This window comes from Mytilus galloprovincialis, chromosome 2, assembly GCF_965363235.1.
Source record: "Mytilus galloprovincialis chromosome 2, xbMytGall1.hap1.1, whole genome shotgun sequence".
Lineage (NCBI taxonomy): Eukaryota > Metazoa > Mollusca > Bivalvia > Mytilida > Mytilidae > Mytilus > Mytilus galloprovincialis.
The window spans coordinates 52686017-52706158 of record NC_134839.1 but is presented as its reverse complement, the minus strand read 5'-3'; the positions used below and the strand labels follow the sequence as shown (position 1 = coordinate 52706158).

The 20142-nt window shown below is 32.1% G+C and overlaps 1 protein-coding gene across 3 annotated transcripts; it reads right to left on the bottom strand.

The window, feature by feature from the left end:
- Positions 1–423: 423 nt before the first annotated feature.
- On the bottom strand, positions 424–4642 carry LOC143062290 (uncharacterized). 3 transcript variants are annotated; one of them, XM_076234024.1, is made up of 4 exons: positions 4519–4642; positions 3335–3439; positions 2330–2830; positions 424–494 (listed from the first exon to the last, which is right to left on the bottom strand). In XM_076234024.1, exon 3 carries the CDS (start codon positions 2819–2821, stop codon positions 2366–2368), a length of 456 nt encoding a protein of 151 aa, XP_076090139.1. In that variant the 5' UTR covers positions 2822–2830; positions 3335–3439; positions 4519–4642; the 3' UTR covers positions 424–494; positions 2330–2365. The 3 variants fall into 3 exon arrangements, with proteins under 3 accessions (XP_076090139.1, XP_076090140.1, XP_076090141.1); XM_076234025.1 differs by having other exon boundaries at positions 3335–3458; positions 4519–4620; XM_076234026.1 differs by lacking the exon at positions 3335–3439 and having other exon boundaries at positions 4519–4624.
- Positions 4643–20142: the final 15500 nt, after the last annotated feature.

Sequence of the window (20142 nt, the reverse complement as noted above, 5' to 3'; positions counted from 1 at the left end):
GCAAAAAAAAAAAACTTACACAAACGGAAGGAAGGCAAGGGTCCAAACGAACAAAGCACTCTACACAAAACTAAATATTGAGAATCAATACCATAAAAAAGAGGAGAGTCATCTAGGGTATTTTGAAATGGTGAAAGTCGATTGAAGAACTTAAGTTACTTCTTTTTTGTCTTTTAAACCTCTCACATACACTGATTACTAGATTTACACAAGTTACGCTATCGTCTTCCCTTTCAAAGCTTTTGACTACCAATCATTAAAAAAAACCCACACGCATTGACCATATTGTCTTGTTGAACATTTGTGTTGTTGTGTTGCCTTTCCATTGAAGTATATTTTTTTTGGGGGGGGGGGGGGGGGTTTGTGATTACCAATTCACTGGCTCATATACTCATATTGCTATTTATAGAATAAAAAGACAAATCTGGCACAGAGGGTTTTATTATACTGAAAGGTCGTAAATTCAGCTACAGAGGTACAACTCTTTTCCCATCCTAGAAATAAACAACAAAAAGTATAAGTATTGTATTTCATTTGTATTATACAGTAATTCATAAATAAAATATATTGAAATATCTGATTAATTGAGGATTGCGTAAAAATTATCTTTTGACATGCTTAGAATAAAGTTCTAGAAAAGAAGAGTTCCTTTACTTGGGCACATTTTTGCGGCTCGTAGCTAATAGCACTATGATATTTAAACACTCTTCTGTACAGTAAATCTTTACGTATTGTTATTTTAGTTATGTCCAACAAAACTATCGGCATTTGATCAAGAATAAGAATCTTACAACATTAAAGAGGTTAAAGAAATTATATAAAATGTCACGGAAAGGAATTTTCCTAACTTTTTTGTGACCAACAGTATGTTAATAAATTTTAATGGTATCAAAAATTTGTTTTGAATATTTAGTTTCTTAAAGAATTTTTAAGACCTCTTGCGAAAAAGAAGTAAAATATCCTTTTATTTAGAATCTTAGAAAGGATTTTTTGAAAAGGTTGGAAATAAACGGTCCTGTTATTTCTAAGAATGATATCCCTTTCAGCAGCTTACTAAAAAAACGTTATTTGTATATCTGATTTTCGAATAAATGGTTGGTGCTTTTTTTGTCTTCAATATGAAGACTTAATTACTAAACCGTTAAGTTATCCTTGCTACACGTACACGTATTATAAACATCTATCTAGTAGTCAGTTTTTTCACTATAATAAAGGATTATAATCGCCTATTGATTTTGTTAAAGGAAAGGTGAAACTTACAAAGGGGATATTCAAACACATAAATCAAAATACACTGACAAAGCCATAGCAAAAAATTAAAAGACAGAAATACAAACAACTGTACACAAAACTAAAGTTGAACATGATATCAATCCAAAAATAAAGGAACACTGTATATACCGTTATGAGCTAACAATACACCATACAAAGAGATACTGCTACTTAAAATTAGCCATTTGGTCTCTAAGCTTATGCATCAAACTATTATTAACTTAAATAAAACCTAATTCATTGTCAACTGACTTTTGGTTTCGTTATTTTTGCTGAGTTACCCAAAAGGAATCACACTATGGAAAATGGTTCTGGTAAGTTAAAAATTAAAACTGATAGACTAAACGGCGCATATATGAAATTGATTTACTAATCTCATCACATGCATGACTTTATTTTAAAGAAAAAAATAAATTGACAATCCCATTGAGTAAAAACGAAAAAAAATCAAAACACAAACAGGCTGAAACAGCATAATGCATAACATAACATAAAAACTAAAACTGACAATCATGAACTTTACAAAAGCCAGGGGTGATCAAAATGTGTTCAAAAATGTTTACATTGGAAGAAATGAAGACATCAAGGGACTGAGGTTAAAACTTTTCGAGCATATTCGTCATTAAACAAATATTACATCGATGTCTGATAGATAAACTCATCAAAGATACCTAATTTTTTACACCTTTCATCTAAGAAATAATTGTCAGTAATGCTCGAATAAAACAAGTTAAAAAGGCAAAAAGAAGAACGAGCTGAAGAACATAGGGGTACCGAAGGTGTTTGCCAAATACAGCGAGTGGATCTATACAATAGGAAGCAAACATTCAGTTTACGAAGAATTGTTTCCGCCATTGTATTATACATGTGTACTTTAAAGACACTGTAATTCCCTTTTATTCCAACTATTACGATGGTAATCTTTTTAAACGCAACCAATTTTTAATATATGATAATGATCATCGATTACAGCTCCCAGGTTAAAGAGAATATGGTATTTCATTACAGAAAGACTCATAAATGTATCCGTTTTCTAATAATAAACTATTTCATTTACCTTTTATTACGAAATGTACTGCTTAACTCCAGCTCTTTATCGGCCGTAACCTTTTCCGCCGTATCCACCACCACCTCCACCACCATATCCTCCTCCGTATCCTTTACCACCGCCATATCCACCACCACGACCGCCGCCATATCCACCACCACGACCACCGCCATATCCTCCTCCATACCCTTTACCTCCACCATAACCGCCTCCTCCATATCCACCACTACCTCTACCACCGTATCCTCCTCCGTATCCTTTACCACCTCCGTAACCACCTCCTCCATATCCACCTCCACGACCACCATATCCTCCTCCGTATCCTTTGCCACCTCCATAGCCGCCTCCTCCATAACCACCACCTCTACCTAATCCACCATAACCTCCTCCGTATCCTTTACCATATCCACCGCCACCGCCATATCCACCGCCACCGCCATATCCACCGGCAAATGCACAGGCGAAAAGTGCGAATAGGGTAAGGAGAATGTAGGCTTGCATCTTGGTTTTCTAGAATATTTAAGAAATGCATGGAATCATCTCAACCTTATAAACAATCTAATCTAGTTACAGGTATATCAAAATGTTTACAAAATATGTTCTTTTTAAGATATTTTCAGGTTATTTCATTTCAAGCCATTTTGTATGATTGAAAAATACGTTAGATAAAATTTCAGGAGTTTATGTAAAAGAATCACGCCCTCAAAATTTGAAAATGAGTTGAATACTTGTTTTTCATGTACTAATTGCAATGCAAGATCAAATCAATATTGAGCTTCCCTTGATGAAAAGAATCATAGAAAAGTGACTGACTGTTAAGTATTTGCTATCCATTTACACAGATAATTTCAAATCGTTGATAAATTTCCAGTGAATACACGTATTATACTTTTACATCGTCAAAATCAGTAGTACAGTACCACTTTAAAAATTTTGATGAAAAATGAATAACGTAAATACGTTAGAAATACTAAATTTTTTAAAATAAGGTTTAAAAATGTGATATCAACTTACCTATTGAAAGCAAGATTCGGTATGCATTTGCTTGTACCTATCCACAATATTTATACATGGTGCTACCTTTTTTGTCACAGAATGAGCTATCTGCATGTCAACTGCCTAAAGTGAACATTCTAACCTATACATGTTAAGGAAGTTTGTGTAACATGTCTCTATTAATTTTCTAGGGAAGTTTTAAAGATTGTATATTGACTATAATTGAATAAAACTTTTCCTAGATAATTAGGTACCTGTCACGGTCGAATATTTACATATGCTTTTAAAAGTATGAAAATTATTATTATTATTATTATTGGTTTTATGACATGAGAAATAAAAATCATTTTTTTAATTTTACTTTTCCTATCTGTTAGGTTAGGTATGATCCTTTTAAGTTTGGTAATAAATAAGTAATGTGCCTTACCATTTCAAAACGTAAAGTAACTTTAATTTAAACAATTACTCCATTTGCGGACTACAAAAAAGGAAGCAATGTTTATCCCCTTAACATTTTAATTAGAATTGTGTAGCTAGAGGTCTGGAAGGATGACGAAGTATTGGTTTAAATGGTTATTTATTTAGTTTTCCTGATTTAGCTAAACACGAGGTACTTTTGGTTTTACCGATTCTTCACTGTTTCAAATGGTATTTTGATTGTAAACATTTTGGTCTCAATCATCATCGCAGAAACATTAATTGGGAAATGCACATGTTGTACAATAACATTTGTACCATTGGTTTGCTGTAAGTCAATTCTTTGTTTCCGATGGTAATATCAACCAAGCAATGTATGATTCTGCGCAGGCAATATTTCGGCTATTTGTTTTGATTGTAAATTTTAGTGGACATTATGACAGTGTGACAATTGTACTCAGCCAACGATAGCACTTCAACATGGCAATTTTCACATTAAATTGTCCAAATACTTATTTCCATTTACATTCTAATTTTTATCTATGAAAACTTAAAAACTGTTGTCTATAATGTGCCTGATATACTCTTAATCTAAAAACACGTGTCGTTCGAACTCAGAGTAGAATAATTTAAAATTCTACTATTTTTGCCGAAATATCAAAAGAGTAAAGATTTGCTGTTATATTTGTAATCTGGTTGCATGTATTCAGATATATGGTAATTGAATCAGAATGCTCTATATTATCATGCTCAAGACATTCAGTGTATCATTAAAATAGACTTACAACAAAGACTTTTCTTATTACTTTCCTCTAGCATGTCTAGTTCCACAATCCGACTCTCTACGGATAGGCTTTTTATCTAATAAAGAACGATCAACTCTTCTTTTCTTTTCATTTAAATAATATATATAATATATATGAATCATGCATGCACTTCTGATGTTCACGTAAACGTGCATCACGATCTATTTGGGTTTTTATTTATAATCTTATCAGACACTTCCTACCAAACTTACACATCAGGATATGTAATATATGTTTAAAAACTTATATTTTTTCGGTAATAATTAAATACACAAGTAAATTAAAAATAATGTATACCGCATAGTTCCATTGCTGTGATTGGTAAGTAGTAAATTATGACGTCATTTTATGAGTACCTGCATCGGAAATTTTGATGTCGTTTGTCACAGCATAAAGTTTATCAAGCAAAAAACTGACAAAGAAAGCCAACAGTAGTAAACCACTGTTTTTTAGTCATAAATTGATTAAGCGAATTACAAATCCAGGTTGAAAACCATATAAAAGATTCTATTTCTCAAATTGTTTGACCTGTTGCTGACCTTCTGCTTCTATGATCGGGTTGTTGTCTCTTTGACACATTTCCTATTTCCATTCTCAATTTCATCTATTATGAATATTTCTCCACTTTTTTGAATCCTCAATGCTCTTCAACTTTGTACTTGTTTGGCTTATATAAATATTTTGATATGAGCGTCACTGATGAGTCTTATGTAGACGAAACGCACGTCTGGCGTACTAAATTATAATCATGGTACTTTGATAACTATCAGATACTCAATTTTTGTAACATGTTCCCAATTGTATCTCCCATTTAAAGGACCTTCAATTTGTGTACTTGAGTGAAGAAATATAATATAATCTTACTACAAAAAGCGATTCTACAAAACAGTTAGTATGCTACCCCCTGTAAGTCATATGTGGGTTTATGAATGAAGGATGGCAATCATGTGTATTTATTAACAAAGCGCTTCGAATAATTTAGAATGACTTCTTAGTACGATCAGTAGTCAAGTTCAAATCAAAAACTTAATACCGCATAAAATATCTTTGGGGCTTCTCTGACAGTAAAAGATTTCTTGTTACACCATATATATCTTTATTTGTAAAGGTAAGATTTGTGACTTTCAATTATCCAAATAGAAGCTAATTGCGTACCTTAAGATCTAAGTGTTTACAATTAAGCAAAAAGGGACTTCTAGGAAAACAAATTTTATTTTTACTTTTTAATGAAACGAATCTACAGTTATACCAGTAACAATCTGTATTTTGATTTTGTATTTATGGTGTGTAAAACGAGCTTATCAAACATGCTAAATGCTTTTTTTTCTAAATTGGGTTATCCTGATGGGGTTAATGATAAGAGTCAATATTATAATTTTGTCGAAAACAAATTATGTTTCCGTTGCCTCACACATATGTTTTAGTGGATCCTATACAGAGCTTCACCATTGAAAAAAATAGGACGTAGTCGTACATAATTTGTCAATATATATATAATTATATAATTATGTGACATTTTAACCATTACAAAAATACACAGGAACTAATTTAAAAAAAATGAAACAGGTTGTGGATATACACGACATATAATGCAACTACAGGAATAACGTTTCTAGTTGCGTAGTTGAAATTGTTGTTTGTAATTCTTTTTACTTTTTTTTTTTTTGGTTTTTACTATTTTGTTCCAATAACGTTATGTCTCAATTCGAGGCAACAGTAGTTAAGGTACATGTTAGGATGTAAATTTAAGTTTATATAAAAACCTGACGGGATGCATTGGTCGTCTAAATAAAGGCAACGGTAGTATACCGCTGTTCAAAAGTCATAAATCGATTGAGAGAAAAAAATGCGGGTTACAAACTAAAACCGAGGAAACTATAAGATAAACAAGGAAACAGTAGAAACACCGACGTGCAACAAAAAAATCGACAATAAAAAACACACAGAAACGAACTGCGTTCACTCTCTGATTTTGTTAGATGTATTTCAATTTGTATCCATCTGATGAGTTAAGCCTTTTACAACTGATGTTTATAGTTTATTCTGATGGTGTACTGTTACACCACTGTCCCAGGTTAGAGGGAGGGTTCGGATCCCCTTAGTTTTCTGGTTTAAATTGTTTAACATTTGTTATTCCGGGGCCTTTTATAGCTGACTATGCGGTATGGGCTTTGTTCATTGTTGAAGACAGTTCGATGACATATAGTTGGTAATTTCTATATGTTTTCATTTAGTCTCTTGTGGAGAGTTGTCTCATTGAAGAATTTTGGTTTAACTAAAGGTCTTTGATGATAAAATGAGCTTTGCTCATTGTTGAAGGTAGTTCGATGACATATAGTTGTTAATTTCTATAAGTTGTCATTTAGTCTCTTGTGGAGAGTTGTCTCATTGGCAATCATACAACATCTTCTTTTTTATATAAAAGATAACAACTGTCATGTTCTTCACTTGGTACAGTACATTAACACGACAAAAGTTTTTTAAGAAAAAATGGTGGGTTGAACCTGGTTTTGTGGCTAGCCAAACCTCGCGCTTTTATGGCTATGTTAGATATACCAATAAAATGACAACATTACATGACAGGAATACTGTACAAACTAAGCTACTAGTAAGCTAGTACTGTAAAAAATTGAAACAACACACTATAAACTTCACAACGTCCGATTCACTTTTCTGAATTTGCCTTCATTTAAAAGCTTAAGATGTTAAGAATCGAAAATATTTGCCGATTTTTTTTTTGCCCAAATGGTTCTAATATTTCTGTTACAGATGCAGGAACTATATAATTAAATAAAAAAGTTATTGGAAGTAATGTAATGTTCTTCCTGAACTAGTGGAGTATTACTGAAATACCAACATTAGTTGAGGATAACAAAGCAAACATTTACCGGTCATTTCATTGTGTAGCATTTGTACCAGGTCTGTGTTTTAACTTCAGTTTCCGGTTCATAACTGTTTTTCTGGAATCATTTTTTTTTTTTCTGTTTGATTTAACTTTTTTGTTAAATAGAAACTTGTATCCTATTTTTTTATGGATATCAATTACAAGACTGCAACCTATAGTCCACGTTGAATCTGTTCTAATTTTATTTTACAAGAACAAAAATGAATATATGAATCGTGGAAATGTTTAGGGTATATTACACTTATTCAAAAAATGAACTGCCAAAACCAAAAGATTTAAACGAGTAAAATGCACATCAAAACAAGTTGATTGTTACTGAATGAGTTAGTTATAGCCATTAAACACCACCAGTTAGTATTTTTACTGAAAAGAACGGCGTTTGGAAATATAAAAAAAAAACATTGTTGCCATTCTAACACCACCACATGAAGCTGAGAAGTGGCCAATGTTGTTACCAAAATAAAATCCTGTTTGACATTCATTTAGAAAAAGAAATAATCAACTACCTATGAAATTGAAGGTTACTTACTAGGCATTGTGAATTCATGAACAATCAATAATTAACAATTTTACTGAATTCGAAAAAGATCCGATATTTTTTTTTGTACATGTATTCAAAAGGAAATGGCCAATTTCAAAGTATTTCAGGGTAGCATGTAGACATTTGTAATGAGCCAACTTTAAAAACAAGAACAGAGCATAGTAATTGTAAAACGTTTCCAGAAGTAATAAGTTTTTAAACATTTGTTTTCCATAGCATAAGAAAGATTCGATATACAAACATGTGAACCTCTTAATACTATTGGAAACACAGTGCTGAATTTTAAATCTTAATGGTACAAGTTTGTCTTGTTGTATTATGAAACATCAATATCAACTGCCTCTTGTTATCATGATATATAAACCGAAAGATTAAGGAAGTTATTATTTAGTTGGCGTATTTAAACAGATTTTCTGGCGGTAAAGAAAAAAGAAATTTCCGATTAAAAGTTTAATACTTCTATTATTTCACAGACTTGAAAGGTATATACTCATTTTTCAATAATCCGTAACAGATTACAGTTTTTGCAAAACTATTTGTAAATTTGATTTAAATTTTTTTATTTGCAATGGTTTGACGCTAAGAGAAACCTACTGCCTAATATATGGTATTTGAACAAAAGGTCTCTTCAATGATAATTGAAGCCAAAATATTTTAAAATCGAAAACCTAATACAAAGACTGAACTACCCAAACAGGAACTTAAGTTTGTTGAGCAATTTATTAAGCAATTCGTCGTTTTAGGAAGTGTAGTAACAGTAATTAATTACATTTTTTTATGAAAACTACAAGGACGCATGTGTGTCCTGTTGCACATTCTGAAATTTGATAATGTAACTGGAGGGCAGGGAAGATGACGTAGTGCATGCAGTGTTCATATGTGATCATACATTTGTACAAGAACACCTTTCTTAGTGTCGCTGGTCGTGGATTGTTAGTTTTCGAGGATATTATTTACCAAGTAGTGTAAGCATATGCAATGGCATTTGTTTGATGATTTGCTTTGATTGTTTTGATTTTTTGTTGATATTTCAACATCCCTTTTACTAATACTAGGTCTTTAATTCAGAAGTTTAAATGATAAAAAGTCTTTCTATGTCAACAAAATGTGTCTTGCTTGTCCATTACTTTGTTCGCTATTGCAGGATTTTTCAAGTGAGAAACCGATAAAATTCAAATAAGATTTTTAAAGTTTCAAGTCTGTGGTACCTGTAACCCTGTAAAAATACTGTGGGAGAGGTTGTAACTTTCACCCTGTAAAAATCAGTTTGTGCTACTTGTTTACATATTTGTTTGGGTTTTTTTATGATTATATAAGATTATAACACAATGTTGACTTCTTTACCCTAAATTTTGACATTTTTACCTATAATGTCTGTTTGTTTGTTCACACATAGTTGTCAATATAATGGAATCTTATACGACTGTAATACAAGTGAGAGGTTAAGCTAGCTATAAAACTAGGTTTAGTCCACTATATTCTACATAGAAAATGCCTGTATCAAATCAGGAATATGACAGTTGTTGTTCATTTAATTTGTTTGATGTGTTTGAGCTTTTGATATTGCCATTTGAGTAGGGATAGTTATCAAAGGTACCAGGATTATAATTTAGTACGTCAGACGCGCGTTTTGTCTACATAAGACTCATCAGTGACGCTCATATCAAAATTTTTATAAAGCCAAACAAGTACCAAGTTGAAGGGACTTTTCGTTATAAATATTTCTCGGAATTCGGTATTTTGTTATTTTTCTTTTCGTAACAGTAAGATATATATCATAACAAATGCAAACAATCGGCACACATTTTTAAATGTACTATTACAAGAGGAACAACGTTTTGGTGGCAAATTTTCTATTGCTGTACAATGTATGTTTGGGTTTCAGTTTCTTCCCGTCATGTACAAAATAATGCAGTTGTGTCTGAAACTATAATATTGGCCATAAAACTATTATTATTAAGCTGAAGTTCATCGGGATTTGTATGTTCAGCTTACTAGTGACTGATAAAGTTGGGGTCATAAACAGTTATACCAGGATAATGATAACTACTATAACTGTTTAAAGTGTTTATAAAACTTGGTCAGATTTTTTTATTTTTAATTCACAAAGTCCATTAAAAACATTTATCACAGGAAAGAAATAGAGATATTATAAGATTTGCCCAGTAACAACGGAATTTGGATAATTGGACGATACGAACCAATTATATATTGTCATACCAAGATTAGTCGAGATAAACTGCTGCATTCATTCATTTTGTTAAAAAAAAAAAAAAAAAAAAAAAACATTAATGGTGGTCAGTGAGTTTGTTAGAAGAATAATGCTCAGTCTTTTGTTTTTTTATGTTGTTTTTTTTTTTTTGTGTTCTATTATTTGTCATTTTTGTCTATTTCATTTTTAGCCATGGCGTTGTCAGTTTATTTTCGATTTATGAGTTTGACTGTTTCTCTGGTATCTTTCGCCCCTCTTTTAGATATAGTGGTCAAATATGTGCTACAAGCCAATATACAGCGGAATTTATACGGATTTTGTGTAATTCAAATGATCAGTACATTTTCATGACACACTGATTTTTACTTTCTCATAGAAAGTTCAGTTTCGTCTAATTGGTTGTCTTTTACGTTTTTTATAAGTATGTTGATCAACAAAGTGTTTGCCGAAGTAATATTAAAGGCAAATAACCATTATCTTTATAGAGTGTATAAATAATAACATTAACGGTACCAAAATTCCTGCACCAAATGCGCATTTCGTAAATTATTGTCTCTTGAGATATGTTCGAGATCAACATATGTGTATAAAGACATGTTATTCCTTCATTAAAGATCGTGTTCTTGGTGGCTTTTGATAATTATACAATTACTGTTTTTCGTATCATTGTATTCGTTTGTTAACAGTGCGAAGTTCTTTATCTAGGAACATAATTTGAGCGAATTTTAGGTTTTTATTGTTTGTTGCAAGTTGAAGAATAATAAACAATAAATTCAAAATTGTTATTACAAGCCATCCAAATCATTTGATATTTGCTATATATAAAATGTAAAATGTATACAGCGAAGACGTTTGCATTGCAGCGCATCAAAATTTCAAATTATGCACTATACTTTCAGTGACACAGATAAAAAGTTTAACAGTTTGTTTGCCGAAAAGTAACAAATCTTAATTTGGTTAGATTGTGTACTTTCGACAATAAAAAAATCAATATAGGTAAAAAATGTGTAAACTATCTTATAATGTATACAAATTTGAATTTTATACATTCAGCCAATGTTCGCTCAGTATATTTGTTTTATAAATTGTGAAGGTTCTTCCAAGCATATATCATTATGAAACGTTATTTTAGATGTCGGAAACATAGTAGCTTATATATAATTAATTCAATTTTTCCACATCTTGTTTCTAAATCCCTCAATCATGTGAAATGATGCATTTCAAATCAAATCAAATCTTTGTAGACGTCATTCTACATTATAATCAATCAAAATAAGATGTCTTTTAGTAACAAATATAGATGCTCTAAAACAACACTCTAGGCGCTATAGAACCAAAACTAGATGGTAAAAGTATATGTCATAAATGATTACACTGCACATTCCACAAGTACTGTAACAGAGATATGGAGTGTTCAAATGTATGGACAGTCATTAAAAGACTTTAAACTATAAAATTACTAGTACATCAAAGCAAATGTTGCTAAATGATAAAGACTTAAGTAATGAAATATGTTTAACCTTCTCACACTTTTGAATTGAAGGTCATTAGATGATATTCTTGAACTATCAACATGATCAATAATGGTATATTTTACGTCATTACTGGAATATGGAGTTTGCGTCTTCCAGTTAATATGATATTCCTGATCTTGAATATCATATTATGATTCCTTGAGAGACGGTTGTTTCTGAAACATGTTAAAGGGAAACAATAACACCTAGGGTTCCACGTGGTGAAGTTGAGGTATTCTGTTTGCAAATTTGCCATCTCTAGTTGGTTGATCGTTGGGGAATATTTGTTTCAATATTGCTGATATGTTCCAACTGTTTTTACAACAATCCCATCTTCTTTTTCGCGAATGTGATATTAACGAATGTGTACTAACATCAGCAACACAACACGATGGACACCACATTTGGAGTTTATCTGTGTACCCTTCTAGAAAACCTTAGAGCTCAACCCGTTTTGATTTGGTTCGTGCTGGTCAGTCTTAAAGTTACTATGTTATGCGTTGTAGAATGTTGTATGTCATTTAGTCGTTTTCGATTGTTTTTCATATGGTTGCTCGAGTGTTTATTTGCTATCTCTCTTTTGCAGCACCACAAAATATTGTTTGTACCTTTGAGAATTCAGTCAAGTTTTCATAATGCATTGTGTCTTCTTTTGTTTTTACTTTTCTTCACTTCATTTTATTGTTTGTGAAATACTATTTACAAATTTGTAAAGCCACTTTCACAAGTAGTTTCACAATGTATGACCTAATATATAAATCCTTGATGTCCTTTTGAACTAATATTACTACAACCTTTAATCTATAATTTATCTCAGGAATTGATTACCTTACCTTTATTTGATAAAACCTTTCGGAATATTGGGTCCTCAATGCTTCTCAACTTTTATTTGGCCTTTTAACTTTTATTAAACTAGCATTACTGGTGAGTCATTGTATGTGTAATGCTCGTTTAGGGTGCAAAATTAAAAATCTGGTATCTTAATGAGTTTTGTATTAAATGTTAATGTGTGGTCAACAAAGAACTTTCTCTGTATCACGAGAAATAAGATGTGGTGTGAGTGCTAATGACACAACTCTCAAACCAAGTCACAATGTCACAATGTGTAAAATAATATTATAGGGCAAAGAACGGTCTTTAACACAGAAACTCAGCTCACACTGAACAACAAGCTATAAGGCCCCTAAAATGACTAGTCTTAAACATTTTAAACAGGAAAACCGGCGATCGAACCATATAAAAAAGCTAGAAACACGTATGAACCAAATCAACAAACTACAACCGCTGACAATCAGGTTCATTACTTAGAACGGGTGCAAACAAATGTAGCGGGTTTAAGGTGGTACCCAACACTTGCACTAAATTAATTTGGCTCGTTTAATTTTCATAAAATTTTGACAAAGTATCTACTTTGACCCTTTGACAAAAATATAAAATTTCAAAAAATTTGAACCAACCATTTTGTCAGAAATATTACACTGGTTATATAGCAATTTGACAAACCCTTATTTTGATCATTGAGAAGCTTAATATTCCCTTAACAACCCAACGTAATTAAAACGTTAAACAGATTTTACAGAGTTATCTCCCTGTAGTGTTAGCTAACACCTTAAACGTTTGGGTAAGCTCCATCCTTCACCTTAACCTAGAACAATAGTGTAAAATTACAACAAAGGGACGTAAAACAATTAAGTCTAATCAAGATTTATTTAAATGATAAAAAACACCCTGATCAACATGATAGAATTCACTGTTAAATTAACAATAGATTTCAGATTCCATTCATTTATAAACTGTCGGACACTTAAGTCGAAAACAACATTTTGACAGGACAAATACAATCACCCAAGAGGAAATTTGAAGTTCTTGTACATACGACAGTAGAATATATAAAAGGAAAAATGCCTTTACTACTAGTTTCATATGAACAATTGATAGCAGGCATTCACAGCGTATATCTAGATTAAGACGTCTCCTATAACTAACTGAAATAGTGGAAAATTTTGAATTTAAAGACAATCCACATTGAAAATTACAAGCAACAAAGTTTTTTCTTTTAAAGCCTTTAAAACTCAAATTTTGGCAGACAGGTGCTTATGTTCAAAACACTTATTCATCCAATCAAATTCCAAAATATTACCTTCTTATTCATCGATTGATGTCAATCTAACGAGCTTCAGGCTGACAAGTTAACATGTGAGCGAACATGAATTGAAGGTCAACATTAACATATGGGAACCCGACAGTTTATCGGATTAATGAGTGCAACACTAAATTATAAGTTTGTAATGCAAAGGACATCACTGTTTATTGATATGGACATAATAAAAAATGCAAACAAGAAGTATAAAATAAGTAAAATGTTAACACAGAAATGTCTCTCCCCAGTCAGCATGAATTTAAGAAATACACAAACTTATGTTCAGCAACATTGCAGAATTAGATCTGTATTTACACTTTTGGTATTTACCTGAATTTTGTTTCCAAATGACCTTAGTTCGCCTCCAAACTTAACGTCAAAAATTACTAAATAAATTAATTTAAATTCACTGGACCATAACATAGGTGTCACGGTCTCAAATTATCTTCAGACTTATATGTACTGAAAGTGTTGCGACATCATACAAAATATCATTGATCTATCACATATAGATCCTATCAAACTTACTATTGTAGAAAATTAACATTAAACAAATAGCTAATTAATTCAAAGTCCCTACACAAAGGAAAGGGTCAAAAATAATCTTCAGACTGATTTGTACTGATAGTAATGCAACATTTATATTAATTATCAATTATCACAAGTAGCTTCTATCAAAATATATTAAGCTGACAATGTAACAATTGTTGACGCCGTCGTCGCCGGAAAAGCAATCTCTTTATCTCGCTTTCTTCGACTTTGGTCACAGGAAGGAAGTAACATTCACTAATAACTGGCCTCCATAGTAATGAAAGTAATGAATAACTATACAGGTTTTTTTTTTAACTTTATCTTTTGAATGATACAAAGTCTTCATGAAATTTCTAAACCTCCTTCACCAGGTTGCATATCATGTCCCATGTGTAGATTAAACCATGGTTGTGTTTTTATTTTAGTACGGCCTATCAGATATCCAACTTTATAACATATCATTTTCTAAGATCAAAAGGTAAAGAAGTAACAGTAGTTTTGTAATATCAATGTTCAAATCTCATACATTCACCAGAATGATGCAAATCGAGGTCAAGCACATCAACTTGACTAGAAATCAGAAAATACCCATTTTACCTGTATAGGTTGGTAATCATTGAAGTGAAATATAACAAGAGGCTCCTAAGATTCTGAATCGCTCACCTGAATGTTTTTGAGTAGACCTTTAAATACATGTTTAAATATGTCATTTAAAGTTATATTTTGATTTACCCCAAAAAAAACTTTTTAAAAATGTAAATACCGTCATTATGGAGCAAGAACTCGAGTATCTAGTTTACTGACGAATTGAGCCATGAAGTACTTTGCTACCATTTTTGTCATTAAAGTTTGTTAATTAGTTTCTGAAACAATACATTTTAATAAACATAGTCCATCATGGGAATTATGTGGACATATTTTGTCTAAGAGAAACCAACAAAACTATGATGGAAAACGCAAATAAGACTAGACCTTCTATAAACACTACATAAAAGCCTACGACTTTGAGAGAGGAACTAAGTGACAAACTGGGTGTGATCCCCGGTGCTCTTAACTGGTAAGCAGATACTGGTACAACAGAAATCTGCAGTATCTATAAAATGTCAGAAAACTGAAACCATCAGTTTACTCCTTCTGGTGTGTATTGACATTCTAGACGTTTTGAGGTTGTTTCTTATCATCTCGTACAGTTCTCCAGATGTGAACAAAACATATGCTGACCACTCTGTTCAATTTATAGCAACATTTCAGGGACATTCAGGTAAAGTTGATATGTTCAACCTCGTAATTTGAGACAATTTTTTTTTTGAAAAAAGTTTACCCTGGAAAATTGACAACTATGCAGAACAACAATAGCTGCATATGATGTCAAAGATTTCAAGGACCTTGGAGTCCAGGTAAGAGCTAAAGAAAAAGTTATGACTTCTGTAACCAGATGCTCCGCAGGACGCAGCTTTATACGACCGCAGAGGTTGAACCCTGAACGGTTGGGGCAAGTATGGACACAACATTCAAGCTGGATTCCGATCTAAATTTGGATTGTGATTAAATAGTTGACACAGCATAGGTTTCTGACACAGAATGAATGTGGTCTAATGAACTTAAAATATATTTTTTTTGCCTTTGAGCAATTCACTATGATGTTGAAAAAATGTTTGAAGAAATTTTCTTTTTATTTATGAAATCTGAAATAAGAAAAATTTAACCCCCCCCCCCCCATTTTTTTTTCACATCCCCCTTTCCCTTTTTCTAAAACTGATCTCAATTCAAATTTCTAATGGAGTTTGCAGCAATAACTACTCATTTAAATACATCATAAAATATTAAATGTAAAATAAAGTGCTTGTTATCACTGAATGGTAAAGATTGTTTTAATTTATCAGTTGGTAGTAAAAGTGAATATACATTGTATATTGTATAAAACAATGATTTAAGTTGATTCAACTACTATTCTGGACAATGAAAGATAACTCCAAGCAATTGAAAATTTCTTGCTATTGCACAATATTGTGCAATTAGATATTTCTTGCTATTGCGCAATACTGTGCAATTGAAAATATTTGCTATTGCACAATACTGTGCAATTGAAGATTTCTTGCTATTGCGCAATACTGTGCAATTGAAAATTTCTTGCTATTGCACAATACTGTGCAATTGAAGATTTCATGCTATTGCTGAATACTGTGCAATTGAAAATTTCTTGCTATTGCACAATATTTTATATAATAATTTTGGATCCTGATTTGAACCAACTTGAAAACTGGGCCCATAATCAAAAATCTAAGTACATGTTTAGATTCAGCATATCAAAAAAGCTCAAGAATTCAATTTTTGTTAAAATCAAACTTAGTTTAATTTTGGACCCTTTGGACTTTAATGTAGACCAATTTGACAACGGGACGAAAAATCAAGAATCTACATACCCAGTAAGATTTGGCATATCAAAGAACCCCAATTATTCAATTTTTGATGAAATCAAACAAAGTTCAATTTTGGACCCTTTGGGCCCCTTATTCCTAAACTGTTGGGACCAAAACTCCCAAAATCAAACCCAACCTTCCTTTAGTGGTCATAAACCTTGTGTTTAGATTTCATAGATTTCTATTTACTGAAACTAAAGTTATGGTGCGAAAACCAAGAATAATGCTTACTTGGGCCCCTTTTTGGCCCCTAATTCCTAAACTGTTCAGACCTCAACTCCCAAAATCAATACCAACCTTCCTTTTGTGGTCATAAACCTTGTGTTTAAATTTCATTGATTTCTATTTACTTAAACTAAAGTTATTGTGCGAAAACCAAGAATAATGCTTATTTGGGCCCTTTTTTTGCCCCTAATTCCTAAACTGTTAGAACCAAAACTCCCAAAATCAATCCCAACCTTCCTTTTGTGGTCATAAACCTTGTGTCAAAATTTCATAGATTTCTATTTACTTAAACTTAAGTTATTTGCGAAAACCAAGAAAATGCTTATTTGGGCCCTTTTTGGCCCCTAATTCCTAAAATGTTGGGATCAAAACTCCCAAAATCAATCCCAACCTTCCTTTTGTGGTCATAAACCGTTGTGTTAAAATTTCATAGATTTCTATTCATTTTTACTAAAGTTAGAGTGCGAAAACTAAAAGTATTCGGACGACGACGACGACGACGCAGACGACGACGCCAACGTGATAGCAATATACGACGAAAAATTAAAATTTTTGCGGTCGTATAAAAACGTCTCTAAATAAGTTTGAAAGATTCAGCTCTGAGAATCGGTCAAGTGCAATTTAGGCAGACCGACACTATTTAACCAATAAATGGATATGCAACGTTTAAACCAAAATGATATCCATCAAACAAAAAAATTACAGCAAAACAGCATCTTTCATGAGTAATTTGAGATTGAACGATAACCAACATTTTGTGCAACAGTACTTTCTTAAGTTCTGTATATACAACGCAGATGTGTATTGATTTAACTATATACTACAGACTATAGAATACCAGAGCGCAAATGCTGTAATGTCTCGTCTGCTTCACTTATGATAGTTAATTTTGGAACGTCTATTATATCAAGGGTTTTACTAGAAGTGTCAAATGCGCTTAATGCACTTAATGTATTTTTGTCCAGCTGATGAGTTAAGCCTTTTCAATTGATTTTTATAGTTCGTTCTTATGTTGTACTGTTATACCACTGTCTCTGGTTAGGGAGAGGGTTGGGATCCCGCTAACATGTCTAACCCCGCCACATTGTTTTCGTATGTGCCTGTCCAAAGTCAGGAGCCTGTAATTCAGTGGTTGTCGTTTGTTTATGTGCTACATATTTGTTTTTCGTTCATTTTTTATACAAATAAGCCCGTTAGTTTTCTCGTTTGAATTGTTTTACATTGCCATATCGGGGCCTTTAATAGCTGACTATGCGGTATGGGTTTTGCTCATTGTTGAAGGCCGTACGGTGACCTATATTTGTTAATGTCTGTGTCATTTTGGTCTCTTGTGGATAGTTGTCTCTTTGGCAATCATATCACATCTTTTTTTTTAAAAAATTAGGATTGTCAATGGTTGATAAAAGAGTGCAAGGTCAGATGAACCATGACTTACAGATCTCTACAAATATCCCGTAGACCAAATGAATGTGTTCCGATCCTTACAGTGCCTTAGAAACTGACAAATGTAAAAGTTATGCTTGGCCAATTAATTCGAAACACAAGGTCAAAAGTATATGAACCCTGACCGACAGCCAGACATAGACATCTTACTATCATTCAATATATCAAATACAATTGACGTCATCATGGTCATATATGAAACATGCAGACAGACATGTACACTATACACGAAATACCATGGCGCTATAGCATACAGGTATATATCCAAAGGCTAGACAACATAAAACGAGCATTGCCGAATGATCCATGATAATGACTTCGATGTTATTTGAAACATCGCAGAAGTCGAAAATGTACACCTCACAATCATAACAACAGACAGTTATCCTAAAACTTAACGAATCCGCGATACGGACTTGACCACAAAAATTAATCTTCATCCATGAACTAAGGCAAATTCGGGGTCAGGTGAATCCTGTCTGACGGACATGTAGTTTATAGGATCCAATATACAAAATGTGGGTATCCTATAACTCGTGATAAGCGAGTACTTCACATGACAACAAAAAGCTTCATCCTATTAATCATCCAACTATTTTACATTTCAATTTCTGAAAATATTAATACTTTGAAAAGCTTAAACCTATTGAGGATGTTGCCCTATATAGCTTTTCTCAATACCAATAACACATATTAATTATGATATAATTGAAGAATAATTTGAACGTCTTCGTAGCATCAGATCTTTCACGATCCTTTTCACGATCTTCAAAAATGCGTTATGTGATCTTTCACAATCCGAAAAATCAATTTTTGTGTAAATAGTTCTTTATTTACCAAGTTTCAGATTATGTTTATACAAAATAACTATGAGAACCATTTGATTAATTTAAATAGAATGCCCTTATTCGTATTAAAGTAGTTTTTCTAGTCGAATTTGTGAAAAAATCATGTTTGTTTACATTTTTATGTCATTGAAATGTCGAAGAGCAATCTGCCTTTTGTTGTTTTGTAATAACTATGTACTTTTAAAACTGGATATTCTCACATACTGATCATAATGTTGAACCATTTTGACAGACAGTTTTATTTTGTCGTAAATTTGTCTGTGTAATTAATTAAATTAGAATATGTATTGACCTTTCATATGTCTTCTCGATTAAATGTCTTTCACGATCCGTTACCAGAACTTTCACGATCGTCTCTCAATACTTGACCGCCGTTAGATATTCTTTCACGGTCATTTCTCTCGTTAAACCGAATGACACCCGTGTATGTGGCTGGATTAGTTTATATCTAAGTGTTTCTTGTCTATTTAAGAATACGGTTTTGTCAAAATATATTGTTATAAGTAGATGTTGAATTTAGTCATTTCTTCTTCACACATATGTTAAATCATGGTGTGGATTGTATGCATTGCATATTTGTCTAATGTTTGTGACCACATGTGTACCTACCTAAATTGTATTGTGCTGTTTGGGTGCAGTCCAATTGATGTATTCACATCTCTGAAATTTTTTTTCAAAATAAAAAAAAAAAGAATTATGTGGCAACTTTATTTACCACATTATTGTATATTATCAAGAGTTTTATGCAATTTTGGAATGTTTGTCATATCGACTACACTTTGTGACAGAATAAAACAACTGGTGGCCTGACTCCTCAGTTGATT

Coding starts and splice junctions, on each gene's coding strand:
- LOC143062290 (XM_076234024.1), bottom strand. CDS start 2,821: ATGCAAGCCTACATTCTCCTTACCCTATTCGCACTTTTCGCCTGTGCA.